Source organism: Centroberyx affinis, unplaced genomic scaffold (genome assembly GCF_046629955.1).
Source record: "Centroberyx affinis isolate AG114_WGS23_722 - 3 ecotype Tasmania unplaced genomic scaffold, CSIRO-AGI_Caff_v1 ptg000103l_1, whole genome shotgun sequence".
NCBI lineage: Eukaryota > Metazoa > Chordata > Actinopteri > Beryciformes > Berycidae > Centroberyx > Centroberyx affinis.
In genome coordinates, this window is record NW_027278805.1 from 161,195 (window position 1) to 180,860 (window position 19,666).

At 42.2% G+C, this 19,666-nt stretch overlaps 1 protein-coding gene across 1 annotated transcript; it reads left to right on the forward strand.

Moving 5' to 3' along the window:
* Nucleotides 1–302: 302 nt before the first annotated feature.
* Nucleotides 303–18,944, forward strand: nrn1la (neuritin 1-like a). The gene is made up of 3 exons (XM_071524116.1): nucleotides 303–417; nucleotides 7,074–7,224; nucleotides 18,647–18,944. Exons 1-3 carry the CDS (start codon nucleotides 303–305, stop codon nucleotides 18,942–18,944), a joined length of 564 nt encoding a protein of 187 aa, XP_071380217.1.
* The last annotated feature ends 722 nt before the right edge of the window (nucleotides 18,945–19,666 follow it).

A 19,666-nucleotide genomic window follows, 5' to 3' on the forward strand; every position in this document is an offset into this window, starting at 1 on the left:
GAACGTTTTGAGAGTCGAGATATTTCAATTCCAAACTTCAAAACGGCTGCCAATTTAGTGTAATTTAGCTTTCCTGGTGTTAAATAAGTCCATTTAAATTCAGGCAAGTGAGGACAATTCTGCACTAACCTTGACAGATACTTGCCACTGACTAATGGGAAAAGTGCTGCAATAGCTTTAATCATTCTCTGTGGGCCTAAATCCAGACTTGGCTGTATTTAAGACTCATTCAATCATTTATTTTCTTTACCTGCTTATACCTGCTTCCCCGGGTCACTGGGGGAGCTGGAGCCTATCCCAGCATGCCTCAGCGGGGGAAGGCAGCGAAACACCCCGGACAGCTTGATAGTGCGCTCACATTCATGCCTATGGGCAGTTTAGAGTCTCTGGGCCAACTGGCTCGCATGTCCTTGGACCGTGGGAGGAGGCGGAGGAAACCGGAGAACGTGAAAACTGTACACAGCAAAGGAGTTCTTCTTGCCATGAGGTTGCAGTGTTAACCACCAAGTCATTAGCTCCATTAACCGTGGAGCAAATCTGTCTGTAAACACCAGTCAGAGTTGCTCCAGCTCAAAAACGCTCCCCCGGTGACCTCAGCCAGAGTTTGAAAATGTTCAATCAAGCCTTGCGAGCAGATCATTAGTTTACGAGGCAAAACAGAAACAACAGATTCCTGCCAATTGAACAGCTGTGCCTCCCTGCCTTGATTTCCCCACTGCACACCCAAAACTCATTTCGATTTGGATAGTGACTGGCGGAGATAATCGGACTCCACTTTTTTGAGGAGGACGTTTTCCAAAGAAAGTTTAGAAATTCAAATCATTGTATCGTGGGACTAGCCTATGCCCTGTTGATAAACATTTATTCTGTGTAATTGCCTGAATTAGCCAGAATTCCCATGTATAGGCTATATATTTTTTCATATAGTAAATTCCAGCTTGAGAGACAACATCCATTAGAAAGCCCTTTAATGGGTAACAGAATTAGTTGTTCTAAGTTACAAACCATTACTTTTCTATGGGGCAGCGGTAGTTTAAAGGTTAGAGAGGGAGGCTCATGATCAGTACACTGGTTTAAAGCTGCACTAAGCGATTTTCTGACCACTAGAGGATGACAGAAACCGCAACACATTTGTAAATAAACCACAGCAAAGCTGCTGGACTATGGAAGCCCCAATGGAAAAACCTAGCGAAGGACCGTGCATAAAGGCTAAAGAAAAAGCTAAAAAAGCTAAGCTAAACGTACCTACAGGGAAATGTCGCGGAATGTCTCACTTTACCAGAACTTTCTCCCGCTGAAGGTCACATGTCCCACAATGACAAGTGAAGAGGCAGGTAGCAAGTTTACTAGTTTAACAAGTTTACTTGCTCGATTCCGCCTTACGAGAATTTTTTATCGTAAAAGGGCCGCTTTTAAACAGTGAGGGAGGAGACAAGCTAGTTTTAAAAAAATTAAAAGCTACTGAATGGACCAGGAGGAGCTTCGAGCTGGCTGCTGTGAAGACATTGGTTTATATCATTATGTCTCAAAGAAATCTCCATATAGCACACGCTAGTTTCAGGATTGGTTACAGGGTCTGAAATCACTTATTGCAGGTTTAAATCCCAGGACCAGCTGGGAGAATTTAAGTGGGGAAAGTGAATGCGTGACACTCTCCTGTCCCTCTTTTGCACTTAAAAAGTATCTTTATATATACATAGCACTTTTCAGAACAAAGTCACAAAGTGCTTCACAATGATGTAGAAGACAGTGGTTGAACTGGGCATCTCCCAGTGTGAATGTATGGAACTGTATGAATGTGAATGATGTTTGCCTCCATTTTTATTTTTATTTTCTGCTCTTATCTCCTATCCTTATCTCCTAAGTCCGGGCTTCTTGGTCACTTTCCTTCCTATTCTGCGCTCTTTTTCAAGTTATTCTTCTTCTCTGTCTCCCTCTCCCCCTCCTTCCTCCCCCTTCATCTCCATCTCCATCTCTCTCTCTCTCACACACAGACACACACACACACACACACACACACACTCTTCTCCCTCTCCAACTCTCCCTTTATCTCCTCAGGTCTTCATTAAAACTTGATGGGGATGAGTGAAGCCAATAATCTTCAGGCCCCCATGAACCACCCTGCCTGAAATCAATAGGTTTCCTGCTACAGAAAAAAAAAAAAAAAGAAAGAAAAAAAAGGAGGTGGGAGAAAGTCTGGCTTATTAAATATTAAACACTGGCTCCCTGGGGAGAGGAGGAAGAAGTTGTGGTGATGCACTGTCTGACCCAATTAGCATCTCCTGTTCACCTGCCAGGCTCCAGCCGCGGCTCCGCTCTGAGTCTGACTCGTCCCGACAAGGCTCTTCTGGGACGGCGGCGCTCTTCGGGAGCGTTGTCCCCGCCGTCTTTTATACTAATCGTGACACGATTCATCTGGGACCGTCACACCCTTGAAGTGGGGGGCCATCTTAGCTCGGGTCTGAAATGGTCCGGCTCTTCAGGAGAGACGAGGCACTTCTGGGATGATGTCACTCTTTAGGAACATCGTCTCAGCTTTCTGTTTTACGAGACGCCGCGAGCTCGCTCTGGGACTCTGGGACTTCCTCTTACTCTTTAGGAGTACCGCAGTTTTTGTATGTTTCGGGGCCTTTTGGGTCATTTTTTTTTGCCTTGAGAGAAGAGTACAATCCACTGTTCAATCCATTCTTGAGATGTTTGATATCCATTTTGTTCAAAGTGAACACTCCCAGAGTCTTGTGTGGGTGTGCCGTGGCATTTTCATAAAATGTGACTTTGGGTTTTTACATGGGAACTGTTCTGTTTGGCACTATACAGGCAGGACATAGACGCCACAAAAAAACAACCTCAAAACAGATAGAAAATAATTCTCAATCCCAAAAATGGAATAGTGCTCTAAGGTATTAAATTGCTTATTTAAAGTCACAATGAAACCGCATTTTCAGAACATCTTGCTTTCGTAATGTGATGTATTTCCTGTTGAAACAGGATATTGGGGCGGGTCATTCAAAACTGTCAACCAATGGGATATTAGTTATGGAGAGAAACAGTTTTATTTGATAGGAGGAAGAGGCGGGACTGTTGAAAAATCTGTGATGGTTTTATTGGCTAGAATTTTTATGTACACCTCCTGGTATATGAAGTAAGTCACCAATAAAGATTTTATGTTTTCCAGGAAGTAAAGGTAATGAGATTTTGATCTAAAAATACAAGAAAATTTATTTTTTTTGTCATAAATTGTCAAACCGTATCCTAAACAGCAGTGAGCAGCACTCCATCCAGAGAAAGCTGGACTCACCAACGTTTGATCTTTTCTTCTCTCGTCTCTTTGGTATCTTAAGTTGCATCATAGAGTGTCTGGGTTGGTAAACATGAGCGAGCTGTGTGCAGTTTACTGATATCACCTTACAGGTATCACCTTTCTAGGTATTGAAGTTCAACTTCTTCAAACAGTTACCTCTAAATATATAATATATATCTTTAATATCTATTCAAACATACAGTCCAATAGGCCGTGTTTCAGCAGGCAGGCGTTGGTGTGCATTGCTTGTCAAGAGAGTTGGAGTTACAGGAGATGAATGAGTAAAGAGATGGATTCAGAGAGAAGAAGGAAAGGAGTGAGGGACAGATGGCAAGAGAAAGAAGCTGCCAAAACTTTTCACTACTGCGCCTCTCCTCTCCTCCCTCTCTATCAGCTGTAGTACCACCAGCGAGGAGATAACTTGGAGGAGACAAGGAAAGAATCGGGGACAGATGAAGAGGACGAAATATGAATTATATTAAAACAGAAGATTTTTTTCAAGAACTTGACGTCAACTTTCAAGCTAGTCAATCTTTGTATGTTTGTTTTTTGCATTTTTGCACAGCTAGTAAATGTAATTTGATGTAAAAGTTATAAGGAGGTCTGTATGCATTTGTTATTATCACTTTGTGGTTATTGTTTGTTGTATTGTGCTGCATTAGGAGCTTTGCTGCTGGTGATTTTAGGTTACTTAACATTAGCTGGTGGTGGTTTACTTAGCTAGCTAAGTTAGCTAGCAAGCAGACATGGGCCACAACCACAGAACTTGAATGGATAGAACGGTCTTTCCCATTCAAATCAACGCTCCTGGATGGTCGGAGTGGTGGCCATTTTTATGTGTACTGTTCCATAATATAAACCTCCTTGGTACCGTTGGCCTAGCTTCCGTATAAACCGACTTACGGCAAGTCACAGCGACCTACTTGGAGAAAAACTACTGAAGGATTTTTGGGCCGATTGGGTTTAATCGCACTGTATTACTGTTGGTAAGTCGTCAGATTTTATTCATGAAACGTTAGTCTTGTAACATTACAAAGCTAACCCACTCACACTGTGTGGCAGCCGGTGTGACACACGTTATGGCCTTAATGGCCAAACTTCCGTTGTCACCAAAGAAATTAACGCCATTTTTTGGTGTACTAGCCAAAATACCACAGAAAAGATCATTATATCCATTCAGGTACTGTGGCCACAACACACAATTATTGTCTGTGAACCCGGTCTCATGGCAGTTCGTGAAATAGTCACAAAATTAACCTATTAATCTATTGATTTGTGTACATGGACAAGATTTTTCCATTTTTTTCGTGACACTCAGCACAACTTTGAAACTAATGTATTTCAATTGGAAGTATCTTTCGTGCCTGCAAGACGTTCTTGTTTCTGTCAGTCGGGACTCAGGAAGTAGTGTGACACTGAAATAAAATGGTGGCCAGTAAGGGTTTTTTGGTCGGGGTGGTGGATGGGTGTATATGTTTGCCTTTGATGCTGACGTGTTCAAAGTACATTTCAACCGTAAGCCACATTTAAATTTTTAATGAACGTTTTTCTTATTTAACCATGACCAAACCATTTCTCTAACTTAACCAAGTTGTTTTAGTTGCCTAACCATAACCGTAACACAAGTAGTTTTATTTGCCAAAACTTCCGTTTTCAAATTCATGGTGGAGGAACGTAATTCAGGTCGTGGTGGAGGCACGTTTTTTAGGTCGTGTTCATTTCACGAAAAAAAAAAAGGCAAAATTGTGTCCATGTACACGAATCAATAGATTACATTTTCGTGACTATTTCACGAACTACCGTGAGACCGTGTTGTGTCTGTAGACTGTAATACATCACACTGTGATATGAATAAAAAGTTGCCCACCATAAATCTCTAATTGCTCCCCAATCACAGCAGTCTAGAACGGGGCCTGCCGTCTGATAAAATAGCTTCAGACACACTGATTTCAAAGTCACGAAGGGAAAGATGACTAATGAGATAACGGAGAGGAGGAGAGGGAAGGTGTGAGATGGACGAGGGAAGGAGGAATGAAGTAAAAAGGTGAAAGCCTGGGAGGGAATGATTTCATCTTCTGTGTTCACGACACTTGACCGTCCCTTGAAGTCCTCCCTAGCCTCTCGTTCACACTCATTCGCAGCTGCTGAAAAAGATGTGAGAGGACGAGTCTAATCACACAGCAGGGCCCGCATCCGGGGAGAGATGGTGTTCTCTGCGCAGTCTACACGAAAGCTTTGTTTACTTTCACTTTAAGCCTCTGTACATGGGTGGTACTGTATCTAAATGATTGAATGATGGCGAATAATTATTTTAAAATACCCAAATCAAATGCACATCCCTCTGGAAGAGTTTCTCCTCCTCGAGCGTGACTCGACAAATAGCTTTGGGCTTTGGTGAGATGCTGTAAATGACTATGTACAAAGTAAATGACTTGTGAGACTGGGTTCTTAGTGGTGTGTGTGTGTGTGTGTGTGTGTGCGCGCATGCACTTCAGTGCCTGACTGTGTTTGAAAATGTGAGAGAAGTTTCGGTGGGTACTCTTCTTCCACATTTCCATAAACTTATAATTATAGTGGTTTATCATTAGAGTGGCTTTCTGAGTGGATCACTAACTTTACTCATCTTTCAGTGTCGCCTATTCCCGATGTGATTCAGTGCTGAAGCTACTCAGTGTTTAGATATATTTTCTGTGTTTCAGTGGTTAACCGAACAAAGCAGGTAAATTATAACCTGCAGTCGAAGATTGTAAGACCTCACAATCACCGCTATGAACGAAAATCAACTCGGAAAAGCATTAAATATTATAAAGCACCCTTTCCTCATATTACTTACATCACTACTTACAAGGAATTTACACCATCAAGACTCATGAAAGAAGGATAAAAACTGCTTTGCACATAAAAAGCTAGGCAAACTGAGTGTGTGTGTATCCTGACACCTGACGTCTCCGCTATACACTCTGAAATCTGATTTCTCTACCTCGCCAAAGCACAGATTTGCCATGCGTGTCACTTCCTCTCGTAATCTCTTTACCTCCTTTAAAATTGACAGTAAACACCTTGTCTGGCTTGTTTCCCATCCGCCGGTATCCTCCTGACAATCCATTTTTGACAAGTACTGACAAGACGCTACCTGAGCTGCCTGACACCTGATTGATTTGTGTTGTGTTGCTGCTCGTGGTTGGATCCCCGTCTGAAAGATTATTTCGGCGTCTGTAGTCCCTACATGTGGAACTGGAGACGCTTTCACGCTTTGTTGTCGTTAATGTGGGCGAACGCGTCTCCGGCTATCTCCAGAGGTAGTTTGGGGGTGATTGGAGCCTCGATGCGCCTTGTCGTGCATTTACGCAGGCATTTTATGTGTTGTTGCTCCATCTGAACACAATCTCATCACCCAGGATGCAGGTTAATGCCTCTGTCTCGCTCTCTCATTCTGTCTTCGCCACCGCTAACAATTCAGATTGTAACCACATTTATGGTAATGTAAACTATTTTTTTGCCCCGTTTTATACCCATTTCCTGGTCAGCAAGGCGTGACTTGATCTCTTGCTCGATCTAAGCTATGGATCAGCGCTGAACGAGTGAGAAGAGAAGAAAATGGAAGAAGGATGAAGTGGAAATGAGGGAACGGGCCTGCAGCGTTTAGCGATGAGAAATAGAATTACATGTCTCGTCAACTGCATTGATATTTCCCCTCAAATTGATACAGTACAGTACAGTAAGTTCAGCTTTGACGCTACATCTTTCGTGTGTGTGTGTGTGTGTTTTCCAGTGCTGAGCCCGTGTCCAGTCGCTGCAGCCTCAGCCAGAAGGTGTCACTCCATCTATAAGGGTTTCGCCCAGTGTCTGATGGCCCTGGGAGACAGCCTGACGGACAGCGCCCGCAAGGACGAGGACACGCACGAGATACACTCCATCTGCAGGTCAGTGGAGCCACTCACCCATCCGCTGCATTTGTATACAGCGTATACACAACCCACACAAGTGCACACATATGCACTCAACTGCTCGCTCTGTCAAGAATCCCAGTGTATGCACACAAAAGCAAACGCACTTAAATAGGAATTCCACTCATTTTCAGCATTCAAATATGCTTTTCCACAGCCCTAGGGCAGTTAAGATGGTATTTGTGAATATTCACCTATTTTGCCCACAGCCAGAAACCCACAAACAGGTCACACCCATGTACAACTCCACAGAGACTGAACTGGAAAACATGACAGTAGTTTTCTGGGGAAAGCAAAACACATTCTGTGGTTTGGAATGGAGTGTGCAACTACAGCATGAAGCTCCTGTGGAAGGAAAAGTTTAGACAAGTATTTTATAATTCCATAAGGTCAGTTTTCTATCGATTCTCAATAAGGCATGCCAGAGTCTTGGCTCACTACTTGCATTCACTGTGCTTGTTCATGTTCATGAAATTGCTCCTGTTCACATATGATACAGTAATACTTATAGGGCTGTATATGGCCACAGGAATAATATAGGCTATATTCTTAAAATGGCTATGTGTAGAATTTCAGTATCAATAAATCACATTTGCAACATTCATTTTGAGACATTAGTACAATTACCATAAGCAAATAAGACTATTGCCGAGAAGACTGGTAGCCTCTACACTGCATTTTACTTTGTGTGCCACCACATTGGATTTAGCAGGAAATTTGCTGGATTGCTTTACTGCACAAAGGGATATTGCTTTATGGCACAAAACAGAAAGAGAGTGCTGTTCTTCTAGTGCAAACAAAGCTAAAGCTTTCAGTTTCTCACAATGGCAGATGGTGGAAGGAGTGAAAGGCCGATCACTTCCAACATGTTCATCCTCTTCAGTAAAGCAAAAGGAGGGAGTAGGGACAAGTAGCAGTAGCAGTAGAATCCTTTTTATAACAAGAAACAACAGGGTTTATGGGAAATGTAGTCTTAATTTCGAGAAACACCAGCACTGACAATGCAACTGGTGTGAGACAGAGGCTACCAATCATCTTGATTATGATCTCATTTGTTTACTGTAATTATACCAAGATATCACAATTGATTTGACAAGGATATATTGATGTTTAAAAATGCTACACATAGCAGCTTTCCCCCTTCACCTTAAGTAAGAACACATTTAACCTTAACAACACTACATTACACACCTGTCTTTTCTCTCCTCCCTGCATATTTCTACTCCACCGCTCTCTTTATAGCCTCTCCTTCTCTCTGCTGTAGGCCCGAAGACGCTGATTAAAGATGTAGAGCACCTCTCTCTCTTCCTCTCTCTCTCTTCCTCTCTCTCTCACCTCTCCATATCTCTATATCCTGTATCAATCCGTCATTCCTCCCTCTCTTTGTCATCTCCGCTCCTCACCACTCTATTTATACACACCTCTGTCATCCATCTTCCTGTGAAGCCGCATCCTCTCGACCAGAGACGGGAGCCATTACGCGCGGAGGGTCTCAGAATAGGATCGCTGATCTGAGAGCAGCGCTTTTTGTCAAGTGACAAGTGAAATTTAGAGTCGCGAAATCAAATTCATCCAGAGCACACCGAGTCATCACAGCAGACTTTACACAGATGTTAGGGACAATATAAAGAAGAAGTGTGTCACTCCAATAAAGTGGCTCCGGCTCTAAATGCCACACCTTTTCGTTTAGTTCTCCTCTATTCCTTCTTTCTTTCATTTGTTCCTTCCTTCCTCCAATTCTCCTTCCTTTCCTTCAACCCTTCCTTCCTTCTCTCCTACCTTCCTTGCATTCTTCCCCCCCTTTCTTCCTTACTTTCGTACTTCTTGCATGCCTTGCTTTAATCCACCCGTCCTCTTTTCTCTCTGTCATCTTTCATCCCTGTGACAACTGTGTGTGTGTGTGTGTGTGTGTGTGTGAAGAAGAAGAAGAAGAAGAAAAAAAGCATAATTTCCAAACCTCATAAGAGTTAAAGTGGTTAAAGTTAGGCATTAGTGTTTGGGTGAGAATTAGTTAGGTTAAAGTTCTGCTTTTAATGGTGACTGTTTAAATTAAAATTTGGGGAAGGGAATGATGGTAAGTCCACGGAATCTGCTCACAAGTAAAGTAACACAGTGTGTGTGTGTGTGCGTGTGTGTGTGTGTGTGTGTGTGTCACCAAACCCCTGCAGCCCACCCGTGGTACCACTCCGCTGTTGTTAAGTCTCTCCTATTCCTTGAGGTACCAATTAAACTACTAATCCTGCAACCCAGCCACCTTAGTGTGAGTGTTGCCTAATGCGCGTGCATAAGAGCACACACACACACACACACACACACACACAGACACACATGCACACACAGGCTTAACGTCCACGTACACACTTTCCCTCCCTCTCTCCGTCCTTGCCTCACTCCTCCTTTCTCTCTCTTTGTATTCCTCATTCTCTCTCTATAACCCTCTCCCTCCTCTCTCTCTCTTTCTACCCCTTTGTTCTCCTCCTCTGTCCCTCCTTCTCTCTCTCTTCTTTCTCTCACCTCCCTCCATCCCTCCACTCTCCTCCTCGGTAGCTCACCTCCCTCCATCCCTCCACCCAGGAACATGGTTTCAGCGTTTCTATCAGAGCCGTCTAATGAGGAGGTAGCATGGCGCTCCCCCTCTGAAGATCTGCATGCACGTGCACGTTCAAACGCGCGCGCGCACACACACACACACACGCACACGCACTACCGTGTAGACTGAATAGCAGGCTATGATTTGCATCTAGGCCAAGGCTGCACCATTGTCAGAGCTTTCCCAGGAGTGCAGCGCTGCTTATATTCCACGTCTCCACAATAGGCATTTATGCAGTTGCAATCATTCACTGTGGCTCCTGAAGGTAGAGTGAAAATTACGTTTTTTGAGCTAAAGATATAGAGGAATTATCGAGAATAGAAATGAAACAGTGTGCTGCTGTGGTGGCTGAAGGAGGAACAGTGGAGGATCAGATGTAAAATACTTTGCAAAAGAGTAGGAACACCTGTTAAGGTAAACTAAGGACACGTTTGGAGCGTTTAGTAAGTCTCAGTCCTCTTCCAAGTGAAAAAGGAATCTGAAGTACAGCAAATGACCTCAAAGCAGGGATGGGACGATATATTGAAATTCAATGTATCGCAATGCAAAACTTTGACAATGTATCGTGGGGCAGAAAAATGAATATTAGCTGCATTTTATTCTGCTGTAGTAATCACAAATGAGACGGCTTGACCATCACAATGTCACAAGCTCTCCATTGGAATTGTATTATTTGCACTTTATTATTATGGTATGGTGGTTGTATTCGGAATCGTGAACCCCATATCGCGTAGTGAATCGTATCGTGAGATAAGCGTATCGTCCCATCCCGACCACAAAGCCTGCAGTTCTATGGGTATACGGTCCATCATGCTTTGTGCACCATGCAGAGTTACAGGAGCCGTAAATCTCTAACCTTGCAAGATGGCAGGGCACCAAAAATAAGCTAATAAACGAGCCACTTGTGAGTCCGTGTGACTTTGTTTACAAGCCCTGGGTCACTTCTATCTGAGCAGCGTGACCCTGAATGAACCAAACACAAAAATGCAGCAAAGTCAACTTTTCCGCTTACGGTTTGGTGCAGAGAGAACGAACCGTAGGCGTGATCGCACCCCTAATGCTAGATCAGAAATATATCCGCAACAGTCATAAAAACATATCTCCTGCTTTTTGTTATCATACCCAGAGAGTTTTGTGCAGAGTCTAAGAACCAGATTTGTTTCCCTGGTTACAGTCATGCAAACAAAAGGCAAAATTTAACCACTGTTAATGCGGGTCAAAACGCCATCTGTTTTTTTTTTGTTTTTTTTATTGAAATTTTATCAACAAATTACAGTACATTACAAGACAGCACAAGATGTTTTTATCACAGGTGGATAACAAAAGTATTAACCAAATAACAACCAAAACACAAAGACGTGACAAACGGTGGGGGGAGGGAGGAGGGGGGGAAGACCAGTCATGATGGGCAGTGTTGTGGGTTATTTTGAGTTATTGTATTGGGGTTGAAGAGAAAAATCTGAGTGGGGTGCTGTAGAGAGGAATCAGCTCTGAATGAACTGCAGGAAAAGGAGAGCAGGTGTTATGGAATGGGGTCATATTGTCTCCTTTAGGGTTGATGTGAGCTTTTCTAGGTTTGAGTGGTCCGTTAACAGATTGAACCAGTTGGTTGATTGATAATTTTGTTCTGTCTTTCCAGTTGATATAATATGGTTTTCTTGGCCACGGTTCATGCAGTTAAGATGAAGGTTTGGAGATGCTGTGGGATTGTTAAGTGAGGAGAGGTCGTCTAACAGAGAGATGGAAGGGGAGAGGGGGTGCAGAGCCAGAATGCATGGAGGTGGTTGCCTATTGCAGTTGGACACCTAACCCTGGTACAGGTGTTGCTGTCTGTAAAGCCCATATGATACATTTTGTGAGTGGTGATGTGTGCTCTGTGTAGAACCTTGTATTGAATTAGCTGAATTTTTGAGTTGGATGACATGGAGAATGTGTTGTTGCATATGGTTTGCCAATTAATGTCTGACTGATGTATATTCGAGTCTGATGTCCATTTGTCTATTGGTATTAAAACGGTATTGTCATGGTGTGAAAAGAGTTTGTATATCTGTGATAGCAATTTTTTGGGTTGGAATGAATTTAGTTTTAGTAGTAAGGGATGAGTGAGGTTGTGGAAGTTATGAATATCAATTTAATTTTTTATGATTTTTTATGATTATCATTTATTGCAGTGTGGTCTTGTATAGTGTTTCCGGAGATATCTTCTATAGATGTGATGTTACATTTTTCAGTTTGTTGTTTCAGTTAATTAGCCACTAGTTTACCAGTTCTATTGCCAAATTCGAAATGTTGTTGACGGAGTCTAAGAAGGTCGTATTCAGTTTTTTTGTTAAGAAGACTATTTTCTTACTTCTCTTATTAGTATAATGTCCTAAGGGTTACTTTTCATCCCAAGTAATTTATTTATTAGTTGTATTATTATTGTTTATTTATTTATTTACTTATTTATTTATTAGTACTCTTTTGTTTTATTTGATTTGATTTGTTTATTCATTTATTTTGTTTTGTTCCTTTTAGTCCCTGTCATTTTGTCTACTTACCGCTTTATTTTATTTTTTTCAATGTAGACCCAAGGACTGTTTGGGGTTGGTGGGGGGTGTTGTTCTGTCAATGTAATTGTATTAAAACTCAATAAAATTGTATTGGGAAAAAAAAAAGAAGAAGACTATTTTCATGTTTGGTTTTGAGTAATTCTTTGTTGATTGTGTTTGTAGGCGTTTGAGAGGCCAGGATGTCCAGTCTCTTCACCTCCTGCTGTAAAAAAAAAAGTTCTCTTGTGGTTTCTTCTTTGTTTTTGTTTGTGGAATATGATATTATTCTACCTCTTAGAACTGCTTTTGCTGTTTCCCAGGGAGTGCTTGCGGTTATGTTGGGGGTACTGCTGGTTTCTAGAAAGGATACCCATTCTTGTTCAAAGTATGTGATAAAATCTGGGTCTTTTAGGACCAGCTAGGTGGGGGATGTGGGTGAATTCCTGTTAGTAATTTGAGGGTGATAGGGGCATGGTCTGATATAATAATACTGTGGATGTTAGATTCTATTGCTCTATGCGTGAGTGAGTTATTGATCAGAAAACAGTCAAAGCGGGAGTATGTTTTGTGATGTGAGGAGTAGTAGGAATATAAGAGAATATAAGAGTGGAAGGGCTTATGGGAGGATGAAATAGAAGAGTGGTCAAGATCTGGGTTCAATACAGTGTTAAAGTCGCCTCCTAGAATAATATGGGAATTGGGAAAGCTGGATAATTCTGAAAAGAGGGAGTGTTGGGGCCGAATGGGGGGGAAGGGAGAGGGATGTAAGAAGGAAAGATAGATGAATAAATAAATAACTAAGTATAATAGAATACCAAAAAGGTATGAACAAAAAATAAATAAATCAATAAATCAATAATAATAATAGTAATAATAAATTATAATAATGGTAATAACCTTCTTCACTGGACACAGGGATAGAATATACATTTTAACAGCAATTACTTTTTGAATTAGATATAATCATTATTATCTGTGACCCCTCCTTGTGTTTGACATCGGCTTAGTTCAGAAAAAAATATACATTGCTATGGAAAAAAAATAAAATAATAAAAGCGCCATCTGAATATCACGACACTTCTCTTTCACAGGGACGAGCTTTCTTTCACAGGGGCTTCTTTTTCACAGCAGCCTTCGCATTTTGCCTTTATATTTTTATCCTCTACAGATTTAGATAAGGTCATCCACGCTTTCATTGCATCTCATTGCCGCTCTCTCTGTTCCTATCTGTGCCTCAGTTAAAAGTCACTTTCACGTCTCCGGCTTGTTTAGAATGCAGCGGTTAGGATTTGCACTGGTGCCAGACAAAGAGACACATTATATCCCCAATTTTCCATCTCTCCGCCGGGATATAGAAATATAGATAGATAGATATAGAAATGATTTTAAAGGGGCAATAAGCAAGATTTTTACTGCCCATAGCGCAGAATGACCACACTATATCTATGGGGGTTTGATAGGGTTGTTGATCAGTACCAAAGACTCAATAGCCCCCTTTCCACTGAAGGCCAAAAGCCCAAGAACCTTGACCCAGGAACTCCCAGCCTGGAACTGAAGCACTGGGGCTAAACTTGTGCTAAAGTGTTTGCACTGACCAACCTCGTCCCCGCGTAACCATGACAACTAACTTACACAACTGCTAGTCATCAAATGTGGCAGACAAGGCTGCTGTAAATTGTACAGTATATGTGTTAACATTAGTTTTAATTAGTTTGTGGGAAGTTTTAACAAAAGAGAAGAAGGTTACAGGATGAGTCCATCATCATTCGCATAAGAAAAGTGTGAACAGTGTCATCGCTGGGCAACGACTTAAACGTCTACTGAAGGCACGCAGGCAAAGGCAGTTTTTTCCTTTAATGTTTGCTCCTTTAACGTTAGTCCTTTACTACTGTGTGTGTCAAACTTGCAAAGTGAGTGATAGTAATTATTTTTATAGACAGCTAAATAAGGCCAATATTGGTCTTAATATACGGTATCAGCCTAAAACAAAAGCTGTTTCCAACTCTTAACAGTCAAAAGCATGTGGCAGACCAGCCTCATTTGAGACAAAGGGTATAATTAACAGGTATTAAAAATAGTTTTATTCAATTATTTATTATTATTATTTATTTATTAAGTGCCCTTCTAGTTATTATTGTTATAGACATATAATAGCCTTTGCAGCTTACATAATTGTTGAATGTCAGATGGAATAGATTGTACTGTGCGATTAAAAATAGTAGTTTAGTGCGGCAACCAGAGTTTTTCTTTTCTCGTTGCAAATATAGATTGAGTGTTGTGTGTGAGGAGAATAGAGAGAAAGGCTCATGGCAACAAGCTGAAGGGAACTCTCTGGGAACACAGCAACCTTGGACAGAGTAGTCACGCTTTCTGAGGTTTCTGCAGGACACTGAAAATCACATCTCCACTGTTTTAATCAAAATGCCCTTTACATCCATCAAATCATTTGACAGTTTATCATTCTTGTATTCCATTTGTATTTATTTTCATCACATCTATATTTATCATTTATTTTTTGTTACCTCCAGCCCTAGATGATGGTAAAACGTTTGGATTATATCTTGATTGTTGTATGATATCTTGTGTTGATGGACTATGGTAATACTGTATGTGCAATGCTTTGATGCCCTTTCCTCAGGCAATCGATCAGCAAACCAATCAATCAATACTATCAGAGGCAATCTACTCAGCTCTTTGTTACTCTTCATTCTACTAAGCAGTAGAACAGAAATAGAAACAAACTGGGAGCCACTGATGCCAGACTATGTGCTTCAGTCTACTCTACTCTAATATGCTTTACTCTAATCCACTTGAATGACCTTTAATCTATTCAACTGTACTTTACTCTAATCTACTCTACTCTAATGTGCTTTACCCTATTGTTATCTAATCTACACTACTCTAATCTACTCTTTACTGTGCTTTTCTCTGCTCTACCCTACCTTTCTCTACTCTAGTGTTCCCTACCCTACTCTACTCTACCCTACTCTGCTCTACTCTACTATATTCTAACTCTAGTCTAAACGAATCTACTCCTCTAATCTACTCTACACTTCTCTAATCTGCCCTACTCTTCTCTATTACTTTACTCTAGTCTACCCTACTTTTCGCTACTCTGCTGTAATCTGTTCCACTCTATTCTGGTCTACTCTACTATTCTAATCTACTCTTCTCCATTCCACTCTATTGTGCATTATTCCCCTCTCCTCCAGTCTACTCAAACTACTGTTGGCTATTGATGTCTAACTTTAAACCTTGTATCGCTAAATGCTTATTCGCCAATATTGCCCACGTTTCAGTAAATATAGAAATTCGTTTGAATGGGTTTCCAGTGATGTTGAGTCATGAGGTTTAGTCAACACGCAGGCGACCGTGTATTTATATTTATATTCATTTCAAGTGAGAAAACAAAAAAATAGGCTCCAAATTGGGGTTTGGAGGTTTCCGGATGTCAGCGGTACTACGTTAGCAGGAGAATAGAAGTAGCCTCAGGGGGGTTTATTATTGTGAAAGCAGCTGGCTGTCTGTCAGTGTCCTCCCTGTGATTCTGCTGTCTCGGCACCACCTGTGACTGGAGCAGAGACCCACACACACCTCGCACACACACACACACACACACACACACACACAATCCCCCACACACACACACTGTAAAACCTGTACTGACTGCACCGCTGCACATCAGGCCATCTCTCTCTCTCTCTGACTTTTTCGTGTTCTTCCTCTCTCTCAGACACACTCTTACACACTCTTACACACACACACACACAGACGGTAACCAGATGCTTCCAACCCCCAGCCCTCCCTCCATCAGCTGCCCCTCCCACAGCAGCAGGTAAGCAGCAACCCCCCACCCCCCCTCTTCCTCCAGCAGCCGTTCTGTCAGAGGTGGACCACTGGAGTGTTTAGGCCTTGGACACGGGCCAAACACACACACACACACACACACACACACACACACACACACACAGCAGAGTCACCATGGGAGACCAGGCCTGCGAAGGAGATGGTGTTTACTGGGGTTGTTGAGTGTATTTTGTAGAGCTGTGTGTGTGTGTGTGTGTGTGTGTGTGTGTGATAGCAAGGAGGGAAGGTGTGTTGGAATGTGTGGAAGAGAGAGTGAAAGTGTGTATGTGCTTGTATTTCTATACTTATGAGGACCAGATGTCGGTATATATATGTAGGTGAGGAAAATCCTCCGAAGTGAAAAACATTTTGCCGGGCCTCACGTCTATTTTAGGGTTAAGACAGGACGATAGGATCAGGTCTAGGTTAGGTAAGGGTTAAAGCTGCAGTAGGCAAGATTAAAAATACACCTGTCTCATCAGCCTGAATCACAAAGTGGGGCTGCAACAGAGAAGAGCATCCCATCCCATCCCATTGTAGATTCACCCTATTTGCCCAAATGACATTGTGTCAGGTATGCAGCCTACACTTCTCCTCTGATCTCAAGTCACATGATTTCTGGGTGGGTGCAGCTTGAAGGTGGTACAAATGTGTATGTGTGTGTGTGTGTGTGTGTGTGTATGTGGCAAGTGCACATTTACAGCACCTCCGTTATGCAAGTGGAAGCACTGCTGCTGCTTGCAATGGCGTTGACAGGGACTTCAGTGTTTTTAGTGTTTTAGTGTTGGGCAGATGTTGAAGAGAGCCATCTGCTGCTGCCTTTCCTCCCCCCCCCCCCAACCACACACACACACACACACACACACACACAGACCAGCCCTCCCTCCGCTTTCATCTAGTTAGCACTCAGCTAAACTCAGTGTTTCCTCAGGGACAACTTAGCCAACACATTCATGATGAAAGCAAAATTAGCAGCCTATTACAGTCAGATGGACTCAGCTCTGGATGTGTAGCGTGAAAGTTAGAACATGGAGTAAAGTTTAATGGCAAGTTTCACCAGATGTACATGCTCACACACGCAAGCAAGCGAGCTCTGCCAACAGTAAACATGTCAGAATCATTCTCTCTCTTGCTCCTTCTCCTATCTCTTATCATGCCTTCCCTCCATCTCCTCCTTTTCTCTGCAGGTTGCAAGTTACATGAACATGGTGAAGATGTTTGTTATTTTCTTTCTTTCTTTCTTTCTTTCTTTCTTTCTTTCTTTCTTTCTTTCTTTCTTTCTTTCTTTCTCATTTTTACTCTTCTCTGCAGGTCAAAGGATGATTTTCATAACTGCAACATGATGATGACACATTTATCACTGCAAAAAATATCCATCTTAACAAGTCATTTAGTCTAGTATTGAGTCTTAAAATAATAATAATTAATAATACTGCAGATAATATGAAAATAATAATAATTTTCTTTTAAAGTAATAATCCATGACACTATAATATAAATGTCCTTTTTGCTGCTCTCTATCACTGATTGATACAACAGTGATTCCATCTATATCCAGTTCATGAAAGCTTTTACATTTGCTGTTCTAAACACCTGGTGTCTGGTAGCAAAATGTTGTATCTGTATGTTAAAATCTCAAACCACAAGCGTCCACTGATTCTTCAAGGAAATGCTCAGGCTGTAGATTTCTCTAATTGTCATTTATTAAGTGCATTTCCCCCACAATGATGTCCTTCAATGAGGCAAAATGTTGGCACAACAGCAGGAAAAACACTCTTGTTCACAGGTAGTGATGCTTTACGTTTCCAGCAGCAGCAACAGCATTTTGTTTCACAGATAATTTCACCTTTTTTCAACACAGTTTAACCCGTTTTCATGACTGTCATTCCCTTGATACCAGTGGAGCGCTCTGCCTTTTTCTGCAGATCACTGTTGACATGTCTAGAAAATTCCTGAAGCAAGTGAAATTGCATTGGAAACTAGCTGAATTAGAGATTAACAGAGATAAATGAGGCATGTAGCCTTGTTTTCACCCCCACCTTCTGCCAGACCCCACAGAAATATTCATAACCATGTTAAAGAGCAACATGAACACACTCAATTAGACAGTCAGTCAGTCAGCACCAGTTTAATGATTTTCTATAAAGGTAGCAAAACCTCCTGCATATGGATGGATACGGGGATGGAGGGACAGAGAATGACAGAAAGAAGAACTGAGACAGAGGGAGAGATGGGAGGTGGAGGGAAAATGAAGAGTAGAGGAACGATGAAGACAGCAGGACAGACAGAGAGGAGGTAGGGAAGTGGATGGCTGAAGACGAGAAGAGTTCTTAGTTCTTGTTATGAGAGACGATGTGAGCAGAAAATGCCGCAAACGTGTCCTCACCTCCCTCCTCATTGTCCCTCCTCTTTCTTTCTTTTCTCTCCGCAGGTCATGGGACAAGTTCCACGACTGCGCCAACGAGGCGATGGCCGGCTGTCCCGACGAGGCCGCCGCCGTCTGGGAGTCCCTCCGCCAGGAGTCCAAGAAGATGCAGTTCTCCGGCAACCTCTACGACATGTGCTCCGACCGCAGCGGCCACCCGGAGGCCACGGCCCCCCCGCACGGCCCGCCCGGCCAGGAGGAGATCAACCAGGAGTCCCTACGGGGGCGCGCCAATCATCTGGCAGGCCCCGCCCTCCTCCTGATGCTACTTCCTCCCCTGCTCTCCTTGCTGTCCTGGATATAGCTCCCGCAAAGAAACGGAGACTAGCGTGAAGAGACTTAGAAACTTTGTGATTTTTTTTTTTTTTTTCTGCCACGACTCCATAGACTTTCCAATTTTTTTTTTCTTCCCTCTCCGCTCTGCCAGAGGTTGAATATTTCTAACTGCATGTTCAGAGGCCCGACAGTCTTTTTTGATAATGTGTCTTTAAACTGCGTGTGCTGTTTCATGCATATTCTCTTGCCTTTTAATTAGTCTCTCTGTTGGACACAAACACACACACACACACACACATACAGAGACACACATACACTGTACAGAGACAGAGCCGCAACCGGAGATGCACACAAACACACGGACACACACACACATACACACACACACACACACACACACACACACACACACACACACACACAGACAGAACACTCACCAGCCATAAGTCATCTGTCTTTATTCTCCCTACTTCTCGTTAGTATGATATTATATATGATGGTTCCAGGGGGAGCCTCTCTGTCTGAGAGTAATGAGCGGAGCATATTAACGAGATCCTACTTTATAAACATGAAAACAAAGTGAAGAATAGGCCAGATGCCACCACTAGTTCCAGCTCAACTCACTCATTTGTCATTTTATACGAACCGTTCAACAATGATGTAAACCTAACTTGTCATGTTGGTTGTTACCTTCCAGATAGGGAGTCCTGTAGGCCATATCCTAAGAATAGTTTTTGCCAAATTTTTCCT

Coding starts and splice junctions, on each gene's coding strand:
- nrn1la (XM_071524116.1), top strand. CDS start 303: ATGCCTCAGCGGGGGAAGGCAGCGAAACACCCCGGACAGCTTGATAGT. Junction 418..7,073: donor GGCTCGCATGTCCTTGGACC/GTGGGAGGAGGC, acceptor TGTGTTTTCCAG/TGCTGAGCCCGTGTCCAGTC. Junction 7,225..18,646: donor GAGATACACTCCATCTGCAG/GTCAGTGGAGCC, acceptor TTCTCTCCGCAG/GTCATGGGACAAGTTCCACG.